The following is a 15,235-nucleotide window of genomic DNA, read 5'->3' as shown; positions in this document are numbered from 1 at the left end:
GTCCTACGCCTGCACACTTTCCCTCCCAATGGCAAAGTCAGCGGCAGAATATATTTTCTTCCAAAGTGTTTGTTTTCATTGTTGCCCTTTAAAAATAATGAGTTCATTCTATTCCCTTGCAAGGAAAGTTACTCTAGACTGCTTTGAAATTGTATATCTTTTGTTGAGCGCATTTCTGCACTGGTTCCATAGCTTTGTGTGCCGAGGAACCCTACCCGGCCTCTCTTAAAACTCCCAACCAAGCCACCTCAGACTTGATTCATATAACCGTCCGGCCAATTTGACCTTTATATTGTTACCCCCGGCCAGGTAGAAGTCATGCAAGTTTCAGGTGACCCTATCATGTGACCAGAGATCAGAGGTCAGCAGCTCCTAAATGTTCAGCTGTCAAAGTAGCCCATTCATCGCTATCATTATGTAACTGACAAGCCGACAAATGAACCCGGGGATAAAATTGTTCTCAACCCTCCACCTCCTGGGCATACTACAGTGGTGGGCCAAGTCCTCTCACATATTAAGTGGTTCTGCAGGGCTGCCAGAGTCCTTGAAATAGGGGGAAGGACTCCAGGAGGCCTGTCCTATGTGCCGGACCCTGCAGAGTTACCAGTTGCCTACTTAGGGGGCGGAGTTGCAGATCTGCAAGGGCTGACCCTGAGTCTGGTGTCCTCTGAAATAGAGGTGAATTTAATGTGAGTTCTCTGTGGACCCAGAGACACACACGCATCCCCCCACCACAATCTGCCTTCAGCATCTTTGTGGTCTTTTGTGGCAGGTTAACATGGGGCAGTGTTTTCACAAACTGGCCTGATCCAGAGAACCACTTGTGAAAAATCAGATGGACAGGACCCTTCTCTGGAGAGTCTGGCTTGGGGCTAGGTGCCTTTGAAACACTATTGATAACAAGGACCCAAAATGATTCTTTTGATGTCTGTGTTTTGAAATAGTACAAAGGGGCATGAGATTTGGAGTCAGACAATTTTACCAAAATCCTGACCCCCTCCTTTCTTTAGCTGTGAAATCTTGGGCAAGTTTGTTAATCTTCTGGGCCTCAGTTTCCATTCGAGGGCATTTAATTAGAAGACTAGGGGGCAGGGTGTATCTCAGTGGCAGAGTGCATGCTTCGCATGCATGAGGTCCTAGCTTCAATCTCCAGTACCTCATCAAGTAAATAAATAAATAAATAACCCTAATTACATTCCCCCCTCAAAAAATAAAAATGAAAAAAAAAAAGGAAGACATATATAGGGCCTGACACTTATTTATTATTGGCTATTTTTTAATGTTTCTATTAGCATTATTACGATTTCTTTGGTCTAAGGGGAGATGTCAGCAGAGAAGCATTGGCGTGAGATAGAATTTCTTTATAGCATCTTCCAGAGCAACGGAAACCTCTGAAGAACTTACAAGGGCAGGGGGTAAGGAGATGTGAGGGTTGCACGGTGTAATCACATGGGTTGGGAAGATGCTCTGGAGGAGGCAGCAGATAGTCCAGTAGAAGGGAGGAGGGCGTGGCATTCCCCTGGACCCTGAAAGAGCAGAGACGCCTTTAAGCCATTCCGTTACCAGAAAGTGCCCCTGACTTTCATACCTGCAAGAGGTCTTCGGTTCTTGTCTCTTCATCCGTTGACCTCTTCGAGCTACTCTCGGAGCACCTGACCCCTCATCCCAGGGTCTTCTCTTCTTGGTGGAGCCGCTGCCATAGGTCAGAGGAGCTCTTAGCAGCGATCTGAAAGTGGGACGAAACCCTGGTTCCACACCAGGAGGACAGGAAGCCCTTATCAAAGGAAATTCCTTCTTGGATCCCAAGTTGGAACTCTAAATGTTCATTTTCATTAAAGACAAAACACACTGATATTCATGGTTACTGGGCTATATAGTATATTAATGCTATATTTCAGAGGAATTATAGGAAATAGTGGTGTCGAGGAGAACTGGGAACAATGAGAACCATTGTTTACATAGAAAATGTTGAGTTTCAGACAGATGTGGGGAACCCAGCTGTTTACAGCAGCCAGGCTTTGCCTGTGTTCCTGCCTTGTCCGCCCAGTGAGGGAGCAGCATAGACTCCCAGTAGACACTCCATTAATATGCTGATGGATTGACTCAGATCCAGACACTGGGTTATCCATGCTGAGCAGCACAATGATTCGCAAAACGGCTGGTGATCTGAGTACTGAATGGCGTGATCTTGGTGTTCAAAAGCATTTGCGGATATTTGGTTTTTAAAGCACCCAAGCAAGCTTCGTTCTAGTAAATTTCTTCCTTCTTCCCTGAAGTGGGGGGCCCCAAAGTAGATTCTTACGTTAACCAGAAGTTAAGTCTAGCTTCTCAAGTGGTCATGGCTGAAAAAATACTAACTGCTAAAAAGGTACATTGACCTGTGGGGGAAAAAAACTTAACCCAGGGGCTAAAGTGTGGCTTTTCCTCCCTCTGATGTGTGTTGACTTTACTGATCTGGAAACATTAACGTGGTACAGAGGCAAGAGGTTAAAAGCCTTTCGAAGAGAAAGTGAACATGTCCTTTGTTGGAACTCACTCAGGAGTTGGTTTTGCTTAGTGGTTCTGCAGTCGGTAAACTGAGTTATGCAGATTAAACAAGCTGATTTTATAAAAACCACTTTGTTGAAAGTGACCATCGTGATCGGTGTGACAGGCCAGCTCAGTCTCTGCAGAGTTGTCCACAGAGCCGTGGTGGCGGCAACACAAAGTCCAAGAAGACAAGTTATAAATTCATTCACTCACTGTTTTCAAAGGAGTTAGAGTGTCGGGGGGAGTTGATCATAAACAGGACTGCACACTCTTCTCACCTCTAAGACAGATTTTTGGAACAAAGCATAGTGAGGCCATGAAAAACGGTGCAAGGAAGGGGCCTCTCACTCAAGGTGGGATTTGAAATGTCATGTTTAAGGTAGATGTCAGAGAGAGTCGGAAGTCTTCATGAAATCCCTTAAATTGTGTGTAAAGTACTGTCAGGGATTTAGATCCCATGTAATATGAAAAATTACTTCTTTTTAAACCCTGGAATCACTCTGCTTGGCAAGATACTGCGACTCTACCAGACCTGGCGAAACTGAGAGCGGAGAGTGTTCAGGTCCCTTGTTGGTCGGGGGCTCCCTCCAGAGCACAGACGCCCACTCAGGAGGCTGTTGCCCCTGTATGTTGTCATTTCCCACTTCTTCCGTGCTGGTCCTGGCAGTTGGGTTTTACAGGTTGAACAGATTGGATGTGACACCACATCACGGTTTTCTACGTGAGTGAGGCCTCTTAACCCCGATGCTGGTTTACACTGTTGGAGGGGACGTAGTCCGATGTGGCCACCGCCCTCATACAGGCCCGCGTTTAACAGGAGCCAGAATGACTGTCCCCTCCTCACGGCACGTTAGACTTCCGGAAAAAACTGGGACTTGTAGAAGAGGGCTCTTTTTCAGTCCTAGGATATTTTCTGATGAATTTCTGAGGTTAAGCTGCTCTAGTGGTCAGAAGCTTGATGCCTTTCACACATGTTTTTTTAGTGCTACAAGCCCCCAACCAGCATTGCCTGATCAACTGTGTTTTAAACACAGAACTTGTGTCACATAGGAAAGGGCTACTGAGGCATAATTCTACGCTTGTGTGGTACTCTGCATATTTTAAAAGGCTTTTATATACATGTTTTAATTTTATCTTCACATAGTCCAGTGAAGGAGAGGAACATTAACTTCATGTAACAGTTGAAGAAACTAAGATGTCACCCCAGGAATACATTTGATCCCTAAACAAGTTTGAACTATGCAGGTCCCCTTATTTGTAGATTTTTTTTTTCAATAAATATATTGTTGACCCTCCGTATCTGTGGATGCAAAACCCAAGGAGGTGGAGGGTTGACTGAAGGGACTTGAGCATCTGCGGATGGAGGGTCCTGGAACCAATCCCCAGAGGATACCAAAGGATGAGTGTATAATTAGAAGTAGTTTATGCTCTCAAAAAATGAAGATGTATCTTTCATCTCTATAGACAATAGACGCTTATGCTACTGGAACCTCTAAAGTCATTAGAATGAGAAGAAGACAAAGTTTTGTCAGTCATGTGCCATAATGATTGTCCTAGAACTGTGAAAATAACATTTTGCTCCTTTCTTTCCCCTGAAATGGTTTGGAATCTCCTGAATGTCTAAATTTGGCAAGAATAGCTAAGTAATCAGGGGATAGGGCCCATTTGGGTCCAAATGGGAATCCATGAGAAAGATGGGAGCTGGTGGAAAGGGCCATCAGGCAGATGTCCAGGGTCTGCCCGCCCCCGCTGCCCCACCTGCCATTGGATTAACCTTGAGCAAGGCGGCCCTCACACAGAATGGGGATCAGACACCTACCTCCCCATCCCTCTCAGGTTACTGGGAAAATAGAATAAAACAGTGCTGCGTATTAAGATTCTTTGGGACGCTTAAGCAATATACAGAATGTATTTATTTTAATCAGGAGTTACTCTCTTCTTTCGCGTTAAAGAATTCTCTCTTAGGAGTTCATTTTTCTTGTCTCCTCGGTGGCCCATGCTTGCTAATATTTCTCCACCAAGTTCTAGTTTTTTGTACTCCTTTTTTTAAGCTTGCTTATCCCAGTGAATCTTCTAGCCGGAACCATTACTCCCAAAATCTGTATCATTTCATCACGAATAATGGAAATGTTACCTGTCCTTCTTTATTTGTTGTAAAATTTAGGGACCAGGAAGAAGACTGTATGTGTTTCCTTAAAATCAATGGCCAGCACATTACTGTAAAACCTATTGATTAAAAACACAAAGTATAATGTTAGTCATTTAGTCGGTGAAGTGATGCAATAAGGGAAGAAATTTATCCTTTGACTCTTGCATTAACCTTTTATTGACTGCTTGCATACCCATAATTAACACACACTTTAGCCAAAGTGGTTAATTTTAGCATGGCGACCAGTGTTCACTAATGTAGCTGCAATCCCGATCACCCAAACGTAAGTGCAGCCCTGGGGGAAGTCAGCGGGCAGTGGGGCCCTGCATGAGTTACACCTGTGGGAGGGGACGACCTGGGCCCTCTGGACAAGCTGCTAACGAGCCAGCCAATGTGACACCTTTCAGTTGCTTCCTGTTACATCACTAGGTCATTCAGGGAAAAACCATTCCTAAGTAGCAAGAGTTTTGAGGGTGGCTCACAGAGGCCTCTGGATTGAAATGATGTGAATTTGGAAGGCAGAGAGAGATGAAGTAGATATTATCATCCTTTCCTCCCCTTGTAACGCTTCGTTAGAGGAGCAGGGTTTTCTGAGTAGGTCTGAGTTTGTTTGCTAACCCAGAGCACTCAAAAGAGGATTTTTCTTTAGGATGGGAGCAGAGAGGACAAGGTTGAAAGGGGAAACTGTAACTTTCTTACTGTTTCGCTGGGTTCAGAATGATCTGCTATCCTTGGGAATACTGAGTTTAGGGAAATGTTTTGTTTTGTTTTGTTTTGTTTAACTTTCTTTAGAAAGATCCTGCAGCTCCAGCCATTAACACTGGCTTCTTTTCACGCAAAGTCCAGTGTAGATGACACCAGTACTCTCTTATTTTCTGGGTAGAAATTTGTCCCAAATGGAAATATTATTTGAATCAAAAATGAAAGCCAGGGTTTTCATGCCTTCGTGTGCAGACGATCTCTGTGCACACTACACTGTATCAGCAGCAGCATCTCTGTTTGGAGGGAGGACCATCAGCATCCATAGGGCAGGCAGGGCCACGGCAGTGGATGCTGTAAAAGGCTGCAGGTCACTGAGAGGTGAGATGCATGGCCAGTATATCAGCCAGGACTCTTTGGGTTGCAGGTGACAGAAAAACCTAACTCAAATAATAACAATGGAACTGAAAAAGTCTAAGCAAACCTAGCCTCAGGTGAGGCTTGATCCAGCTTCTCAAACCATATCACCCAGGACCCAGCCCCTTGCTGCATGGTAGCAAAATGACTCTGGTGGTTCCAGATCACACATCCTAATAGTTCATAGACCAGGAGATGAGAAAGTCTTTTTTCCCTTCGCTCCCAGGACAGTCCTCTGATTTCCTCTCTCACTATAGCCCCAGACTGGGTCATGTGCCTCCCCTGAACCACTCCCTGTGGCTGGGAGAAGGGGGTGCGCTGATTAAGTTAAACTAGTCAAGGCTCTCTCCTTGCTGTAGAGATGGAACCAGTCCCACTCAAACCACATGGCGAAGCATGGGGACTGGATGGATTCCCCACAGGAAAATCTGAATCCTCTTTGTGGGAAAGATGGGAATAGACGCAAGACAGCAAATGTCCTCCCCCTTCAGGATTCCTAAAACATTTCTGAAGAGAACTTGGGCTCCCCTTATTGTGCAAGAACTACAGAGTACATGTGCTGAGAAACAGTCCGGGTTGCTTTCCTTTAAATGCCAAATCAATCCGAAACAACCGCCACTCAGAAAGTCCAACCACAGCGCCTTTTGTGAATTCTGGGTCTTCAGGAAGAACGGCTAAGTCTGCTTCTGTATCTCCAGAGCTTCTCCTAGAAAGAGCCAATCCAGAAGCCACCCAGTTAGTGGGTAGGGAGGATTGACGCAAGACCGGCAGGCAGCCCTCTCGGGGGCATGTCCCATGTCACTGGTACTCGTAGTAGAAGTAATGACAGTAGTAGTTAATAATCATTGAGTACTGCGCGCCAGAGAGTGTTCTAAGCACTTCGTATGTATTAATTCATTGAACCCTCACAACAAGCCCGTCAGTAAGGTACTGTCAACGTCACCATCATCATCATCACCATCATCATCATTATTCCCACCTGACTGACAAGAAACTGAGGCTCAGCGAGGTGAAGAAACTCACCCGAGATGTCATGCGCCGGGGAAGCAGTGGCTCCCGGTGTCCAGAGAGCATCTTCTCACTGTGCTGCCCCATCCTAGGAAATCAAGGCAGAAGAGAGGCAGGATGAGTGATTTGAGCAGGAGAAATAAAAACCCAAAGGGGGCTACACCTTGAAGCCACTCTCAGTCCTTTCTTTTTCAGTCCCACCATCAGGCATGATGTTGACTCAGACAGTATAATTTGAGTTGGGGATGACTGTCCCTTCTCGTAGGTGAATACATGACCTCAACAGCAAGCTCTCTCCTGGGCCCAGTGGCTCCCATTGAGAAACTGGCAAGGAGCACTGGGCATGAAAGGGAGAGTTTTTAAGTGACCTTGATCACTTCTCGGCCTTTTGGTTAAGATCAAATTTAAAGTGACCTTGAAAGAGCGGAATTGGGGCCCTGGAAAAACCCAACAAGGGCTCTACCTCTAGCCTGGAGGGAGCCTGTGGATAGACACAGCTCCCAGCCTCTCAGGGCCTGCGTGAGATGCAGGTGGTCCCCACATCAGCTGGGCCTTCCCGGCTGAAAAGAACAATAGCAGAAGATCAGAGCAACTTGCCCCAAAAGAAAACTGAGTGGGCTTGGGGACGTGTGCCATACGGTTGTGCAATACAGTGTCAGCGAACTTCTGCAGCAGGTGTTAACATTTTTAATACTTTCTCCAAATGAGGGGGCAAAACCCATTTGACAGGTGAAGAAGCATCTCTATTGACTTTTTACAAACCTTATGATATTCGAGGTGGATCAACACTTATCATAGCCCTTTAATCTGCCAAGCAGGATAATGTGTGCACAGATAATTTATCCGCCGCGAGATTGAAATGCTCAATTTGGAATAACTCTCCCTACCTGGTAAATCGAGCATCACTCTCCAATTCCGAGGCAGAGAGAAAGCACAATTTAAAAAGCTTTGCCGAGTTCCTTTGTAATTAGTCGCAGCTTCCCCTGAATATTAATTTCCGCCCATCCTTTTCATGTGATTTAGAGACTGTCTCCAGCACTACAGAGAATGCTCCCTCAGAACCAGGACCGCGAGCAGCAGTGTCTCAAACACCTATCATTATTAAGTAGTCTGCAGAACGCACCCTCTGTTCTTCAGTGCTGTGTGGGCTTATCAGTGCAAACAGTTTAATATTTATGCTAAGAGGATTGTCAAAAGCAGCTTCTGTTGCTTTAATTCTTGTTTTAAATAAATAATGAGAACATTTAAACACATTACTCTTCTTGGGGCCCTGAGGTCAGCTAATCTTATTATTTATGAAGTGATGTGCTACATAATAGTACTTAGTGCATGTTAACAGACGCTATTATCAGGGCCCGATGCAGAGAGCTGAAGATATATTGGAATGTTATGTGTAATGTACGACGGATTGAGTGCACAGGATGCCGGTAGAGCAATTAACCACGCGAGAAAATAGGTGTAAAGTTGAAGTATGTTTTCCCGTGGGGATCCCCACACCATTAATAATTCCCCAGAGAAGAAGATGTCTCTGTTAGTTAGGACCTTCTCTACCATCAGGCTTGGAAGCAGGGCCAGGATATTCCATTCGTTGACCTCTTCCTAGTGAGTCCTACCCAGAAGACAGATGGTGGGCATGACCACTTTTTAATTGATTCAGAGAACAGCGCAGGGGAAGGACCACGCAACTCTTCCAAATATACACAGAGTATTTCTATCTCGGTGCACACGCTGTCACCACCATGTGCTCCAAGAGAGGAGAGAAGTGGCTCACTCCTTCCTGCCGTTTGTGTTGTCTTCTCTCTGAGCCTCATTTTTCAGATAAATAAAGCCAAAGCCACTGAGCTTTCCCAGACCGTCTTCCAATAAGCTGGTCTCTCTGAGAGGTCAACGCCTGCCAAGGTGTGATGGTGTTGCCCCAACTTTTTTTCTCCGGGGCTATAATTTCGTGGCATATGATAATTAATTTCTCCACTATTGATGAATAATCCATTTAATAAAAACCGTGATTTAAGTGTTTTCCTTAGGGAGTAACTCTTGCTAGCCTCTTAATTTAATTTTGTGAAAGTTTTCCCCACCTATTCATCAGTGGAAATGATTATTAACCTCTATTTGCATATATCCTTACAAATCGGTCTCTCCTTGGAGTGCCTTTTCCTGAGCACAGCAAGCTGGGACACTTGTAAATCTCCAGGATCTCCAGAGTCAATCCCGGTCTGTAATATTGTTTAATCTATTCTTGGACGTTTTAATGCAGTAAATTCAATTTAATCTTTCCCAGTAATCTAGTAATACATGGAAATCCCACAAACATTTAAATCTGATAATGGCTTAATCACACACTTTAAATAACAGTTGAGATAATGAAAAAAATAATTCACCGTTTTAAAGGCAGAGTAACTGAATTTCCCTGATGATTGGCTTTTACAAAGCCATTAGAGTTCATACAGAGCTGGGAATTGAAAAAGAAAGAAGTTCCAGCACCGGAAAGAATTCTTCCTTCTTCTAAACACATCTGCTTTCTGCCTCCCAACCTCATTCTCCCATATCAGCACCGCCGCCACGGAGGAGCGCCACCGGGGCGTCTGGCAGTGTGGCTCCAGGTTGCCCGCCATGGGTCTGGGTCTTCCGGGCATTTCCTCCCAGGGATCAACTGCCTCTTCTTACTCTTCCAGGTGCCAGTGCCGAATTGCCCGATCTCTCCCCGCGGACCAGAAGCCAGAATGCCGGCCATATTGGGAGAAGGATGATCCTTCGATGCCTCTGCCGTTTGAGCTCACAGACATCGTTTCAGAACTCAGAGGTCTGCTTCTGGAAGCCAAACCCTAGAGAAAGGGCACAAGTCTTGGGTGGAGGAGGAACGGATATTTCTGGCTTCTCTCCTCCAACCTTGTCGTGGGCTCAGTCCAGGGCAGGGTGGGTAGACTTGGCCTTGAGATCCTAGAACCTGGGTCCCAGTGGGAAACAGCTAGGGAAAGGAGCCCATGAATATTAAAGTGGTTAAAAATGATACAGTCTTATAGCGAGTTGGTAAATTAAACAAGAACCTCCCCCCCAAAATGCTTCCCCACTTGGATTTTTTAACGCAAGCCATTCGTCTCCCAAGGCCTGGGAAGTGACAGGAGTAAGCCCGGCCTGTGGCGGAGCCTAACCTCCTTTCCTCTTGCCCGAGCCTTTTCACAGACCCTGCAGGGGATGACTCAAAAGTCATCTGGGCGAAGACCGAATTTAGAGGTGTTTAGCCCATTTTCTCACCGCACCCTTTAGAGGTTATGCTGTCCAATATGGTAGCCACTAGGCAGATGTGGCTTCTTAAATTTCAGTTCAGTTTCAGCTGTAATTAACAATTCAGCTCCTCAGTTGCACTAACCACATTTCAAGTGCTTAATAGCCATGTGTGGCTAGTGACTACGATACTGGACGGCATAGACTCAGAACATTTTCATCACTGTAGAGGGTCCTCCTGGACAATACTTCTATCAAAAGTTTGAGAGCGGGAGATTCTGTTTTCCGATTCTGTGTAGCCACTCTCTGTACAGGCGCAATAAATTAAAAGAGAAATGCCTCCTTGAAGAGTAGCCTCCTTCCCTTCTCTAAGACAGCCCTCAGGAAAAGCCTGGGTTATGAGTCTTGTACTCTGCACACAGGAATGGAGAGACATTGAAAATTAAAGTAGACATCCCGTCTTCAGGAAGTTTCCCTGATCTAATGAAAGGGTCACCGCCCTACTTGCATTGCTTCATGGCTGTAGCCAGCAAACTACATATTTTTCTACAATTCCCCCATTCGCACATAGTGATTAATGGAACTGAGGCTTGAAGAACCCTAGTGCCCCATCCTGATGATGTTGGAGCAGCAGAGAGATGATACAGAGGTTGAAACTTGGGCTTTGGTTTTTGAGTGCCTAGATCAAAACACCCACTAGCTTGTGACCTTTGGTGTGTTACTGTGCCTCAGTTTCCTCATCTGTATAATGGGCATACTAAAGGCACCAAATCACGAGGTGAAGATGAAATGAAATGACCAAGCTATAGACTTAGTACAATTTCTGACCCATAGTGAAATATCCAGTAAATATTAGTATTATCATATATCAGTAAGCTGACCTGCTGTAGGCGTGTTCCTGTCCCTCCCTCAAGCCTTGTGCCAGCTCTGTCTCGTGATGCCATTAACACATCTCTCCCTTTTGGGCCTGGCTCCCACCCTTTGGTGACCCTGGAAATCACAAAAATAGTTAGCCTCTCTCCCCAGCCTGTGACCGTCTCTGTACTTGTTTGCAGTAGTCCGGAGAGCTTTTTGGCCCCTCAAGAGGCACACTGGGAACCAGGCTCTCTCCCACCATCAGAATCTCAGTGGTTCAAGGTGTGGGTTCTTTCACACAGAATTAACCACAGAGAGACCACAGTACACAAAGCAGCTGGGGTTTCATCATCTTGAAACTCCAATCTCATAGCCCTTAGATGAATTCCCTGATGTCCTCGAGCCTCCATCCCCTCGTCAGTGAAAGATGAAGCGCTGCTTCGCTGGGTTGTGGGAGGGGTGAAGTGAAATCTCGTAGGTAAGGAGTGTGGGGCAAATAGACGTCACCAACGGGGCAGCCTTGGGGCCATCTCGCCTAGTGTTTTTATTTAGCTCCACGATGTCCATCCCTTCTTATAGTTCATTAGGTGCCGACATTTAAAATTGGGAGATTTCTTATAAAATAAAAATGTGTGCATTCTCTTTAGAATTCAGAACACCTGCAGCCCTAGCCTCCATTCTCGCATGGCAAAGAGCTAGGTAGCATCCTGCCCCTCTTAGGTGAGCCATGAACCCTCCGTGGTCTCCATGGCTCCCTCTTACCATTTATTGTGAACCTGACCGGCTTTACCCCTTCATGTCAGCACCCTCCAGACCTGCTTGCCTGCACCCCTAGAGTAGAAATAAATGTTTAGTGCCTACCCCAATATCTTTGTATTACTCTCGAGCTGTGTTTTTGGACTGCTTGTACTAATATGTCGTGTGCATCGTGCAACATTCATGAACAATAAAAGTATTAAAAGGATGAGATCAGAAACGAAGAGAGGTCCTGCTCTTTTCTCCTGACGCCCCAGCAGGTGGACCTGCTTCCTTGGCCTGGGTGGGTGGGGCCCAGGCAGAGAGAGTTCTCAGAGTCAGTCCTCCAGGTGGGGGTCCAGCCAGGGTGGGAGAAACCACTCCCTGGAGTGAACACAAAAGGTAAGATGACATCTTCTCAGAAGTGGTGGCTTTCAGTGAGCATGAGTTCAGGGTGCTTGAGGGTCACGTACGCTCTCCCAGGAGGTTTCAGGAGAATAGAAGGAAGAGGGGCAAGAGAGGATAAAAAGTGGGGGCACCCCGGGTTGCTGACAACCAACTCAGTTCCTACAGGACCCAGGGGATGCCTGCTCCTCCCCTGTGAACTAGTGAAGGACTTTCTGGGAGACACGGGCCATGTGTGTGTTGTGGAGAAGCAGGGAAGCTTTGCCCTTGAACCCACCTTGAGTCAGTGGTCCCCACTGCTACCTGCAAGTCTTCCGCACCCCGTGGTCCCAATGATCTTGAGAAAAGTGATCTGAGTAGATAGATCCCTTTGTGTTGAGGTGCTTCTGGCTTCCCCTCCCTCCTCGCTCCCTCCCACAAACTTTCCTTGACCACCTACTGCAGCTCAGTGGTGTGGTGAGCCCTGGGCATCCAAGGACAGGTCCCTGCCTTCCACCGGCTCCCGTGTGCCCGCCCCCTGGGTGCCTGGGTATGTAGTGACCAGTAGGTACTTAGCTCTCTAGTGGGGAGACACACAACAAACCAGCAAATAAGCAGATGGTTTCAGATTGTTGTAAGTGCCAGGAAGGCAACCCACTGGGTGAGGGGACAGAGCGTAGCTGGGGACTGATGAAGGGTGGCTTGGATCAGGAGCTCAGATGAGGAGGGGCTCCCCAGGAAAGGGAACAGTGGGTACAGAGGCCCCAAGGCTGGAAAGTGCTTAGAGTGGGGTGTTTAAGGAAGAAAAAGGGCTACTATGGATAAAGCAGAGAAACAAGAGGAGAATGAGGGAGATGCAGCTGGAAGGAAGCAGGACCAGTGTTTGGACGTGCTGTCAAGCTCCCTGCAAAACACCGGAGGGCTCTGTACGGGGAGGGGCGGAGTAACTGGATAGGAGATTTCTTGTGCTTTTCAATGAGCGCTCTGGCTGCCGTCTGGATTCCAAAGGGTCTCAGTCCACAGGCAGGGCTTTCTGACGGGGAATTTCCCCGCAGCCAGATCTTGAGATGGGGGAGATGTCCTGCCGGCCCCTCCACGGGCACAGGGCAGTACCCCATCTTCCTGTTGCTTCCCTTGCAGCAGCCTCCACAGCTCTGCCTCCACCCATCTTGCCTTACCGGCATCTGCAGCCCCGGGGTGTTCGCTAGACAGAAGAGAGGGGGGTCATGGCATTGCTCACGACACAATTTTAGTAATAAGCTTCCAAATCCATCATGAACCGAATTGAGGGACAGAAGGAATGAGATTCCATCGACCCTATTTAATGGACACCCCACATTCAGGAGGTTTTTGTGTGTGTTTCGAGGGAAGGTGTTTTCGAATGCAACTTTCTTCCCCCCCGGCTCTAGTTAAGGCTGATTTTTACCAGTGGGCAAATTGCATACATTTGGATCCATGCCACGCTAAATACTGTTTATTTTGGAGATCTGTCAGAGGCAAGCCCGTGGAAGACAGGGGGGATTCTTATTTGAAAAGGCAATTCCCATCCAAACAGATTGAGAAGGAGAGGAGCAGCGCGGATTAAAATGCACTGAAGTGGTAATGCCGTTTATCCCGTTTGCCTTTGTTACTTTGTGATTAAATGGTATTTTTAATTAAGTTTCATTGGGAGCCATAGGTATCGCGGTGGTGAAATCAATTTGACAGCCATAAAGGGGAAGGGAAGGCCCAGGAGTGTTGGAATGATTGCAGGCTGCAGAGCGAGCTGGGAGCTTTAAGAGGCTTGGGCACGGAAGGGGAGAGGCAGGAGAGGTGGCCAGGGATGTCTTCCGACAGGATGGCCATGGTGCCGGTGGCTGTCACTGCATCCGAGGTGCCGGTTTCAGGGGTTGTCAGGGAAAGGGATACACCTGGCTCTCTCGCTGACCCGAGAAACCCCAGTAGATTCCCAGGCTGCGTGGGAACTGAAGTGTCCAAAGAAACTGTTTCTCATTTCTCTCTTAATAACAAGGAGAAAGTGTGAGCGCCCCCAGACCCGGTGCTGCAGCCTGGAAGGACCAGACTTCACCCCAGCCTGTCTCTGCAACAGGGCTGCCCCACCATCCTTCATCGCTTCAGCTCCCGTTCTCACCAGACAGTCCCCCTTCCTATTCTCTCAGGACCCCGTCGAGGCAGAACCATCGTCCAGGCATCATGCCCAAACCTCCTCCCACAACTGAAAGCCAGTCCCGTTGACACCCCTGCTCTCTCTGTCCTTTCCCCATTGATCAGATTTTCAGAGTGTTCGGATTCCTGAGTGGCAGGAGAGGCTTTTGGCTTCCTGGTCCTGTGTGTGACCCTCAGGCCACCTTCCCTTTTAAACCTTTGTTTTCTTGTCTGCAAAATGGGAATAACAGGAGTGTACCGACCACCAAAGATTGTTCTGAAGATTAAATCGGTTGACGTGCATATAAAATGCCTCCAGCCGTGCCTGGCAGGTGCCCGTCTGCAGTGCAATACCAGCTCTAATGATTGTTATCCTGGTTTCCTGTGATAACAGTTGTAGCTCCGTGACTCCGGGCAAATCACTTGACCTCTCTGTGCTCCAGTCTTTGTTTATGTAATGCCTAGCTCGTTGGACTGTTCCGTCACCGCGATCATGCATATTAATGATTGCCATCGTGTCCCTACTTAGTACCAGAACAATATGTTACCCTCTCATGCTATCCCATTTGCTCCTCACAGCTTCCATTTTTCTCTAGGCGGATGGCATGTACCTTTTTATAAATGCGATGCTGTGAAAAATGACTCCTTCGTACTCCCCATTACTACAACAGGATTAGGTCTCCCCTTGCAATTTTAGATTTGCTTTAAAAATTCTTTGCCATCACCTTTTAATGGATGGTCTGTGTTCAACAATTGTTTATTGACTCTGAATGTCTAAGTACCAGGGTCAGTCTATTTCCAGGGGAAGGAAGCATTAATTAACTCCCAGCATTAGATTCAGTGATTCTTTCCCAATGATGCAGTTCGTGGCTTTGCTTGCATTTTCTTTTCATCAGTCCTGAAAAAAATCGAGGTAAAATAGTTCCTCTGCACATGTGTGTCAAGCTAAATGGATAACAGCAGATACAGATCTGTTTGCCTGTCTGCACTTGCCTTTAGACAAAATTCATCAATTTTACAAAAGCCACTGACTAAACATGGCACCAATACAAATAGGTGCTCCCAGCACGCGGGTTTCCCCGTTGTTTTTAA

At 46.8% G+C, this 15,235-nt stretch overlaps 1 protein-coding gene across 1 annotated transcript in view; it reads left to right on the top strand.

Moving 5' to 3' along the window:
- FTO (FTO alpha-ketoglutarate dependent dioxygenase) overlaps positions 1-11,855 on the top strand; it is a 345,458-nt gene extending 333,603 nt beyond the window's left edge. Inside the window, exon 9 of the mRNA XM_010990070.3 lies at positions 9,475-11,855. Within this exon, the coding sequence (XP_010988372.1) occupies positions 9,475-9,628 (154 nt within the window). The 3' untranslated portion in view covers positions 9,629-11,855. The remainder of the gene's footprint in view (positions 1-9,474) is intronic.
- Positions 11,856-15,235: the final 3,380 nt, after the last annotated feature.

This window comes from Camelus dromedarius, chromosome 9 (genome assembly GCF_036321535.1).
Source record: "Camelus dromedarius isolate mCamDro1 chromosome 9, mCamDro1.pat, whole genome shotgun sequence".
Classification (NCBI taxonomy): domain Eukaryota; kingdom Metazoa; phylum Chordata; class Mammalia; order Artiodactyla; family Camelidae; genus Camelus; species Camelus dromedarius.
The sequence above is the reverse complement of the archived record's forward strand: the minus strand, read 5'-3'. Positions and strand labels throughout refer to the sequence as shown.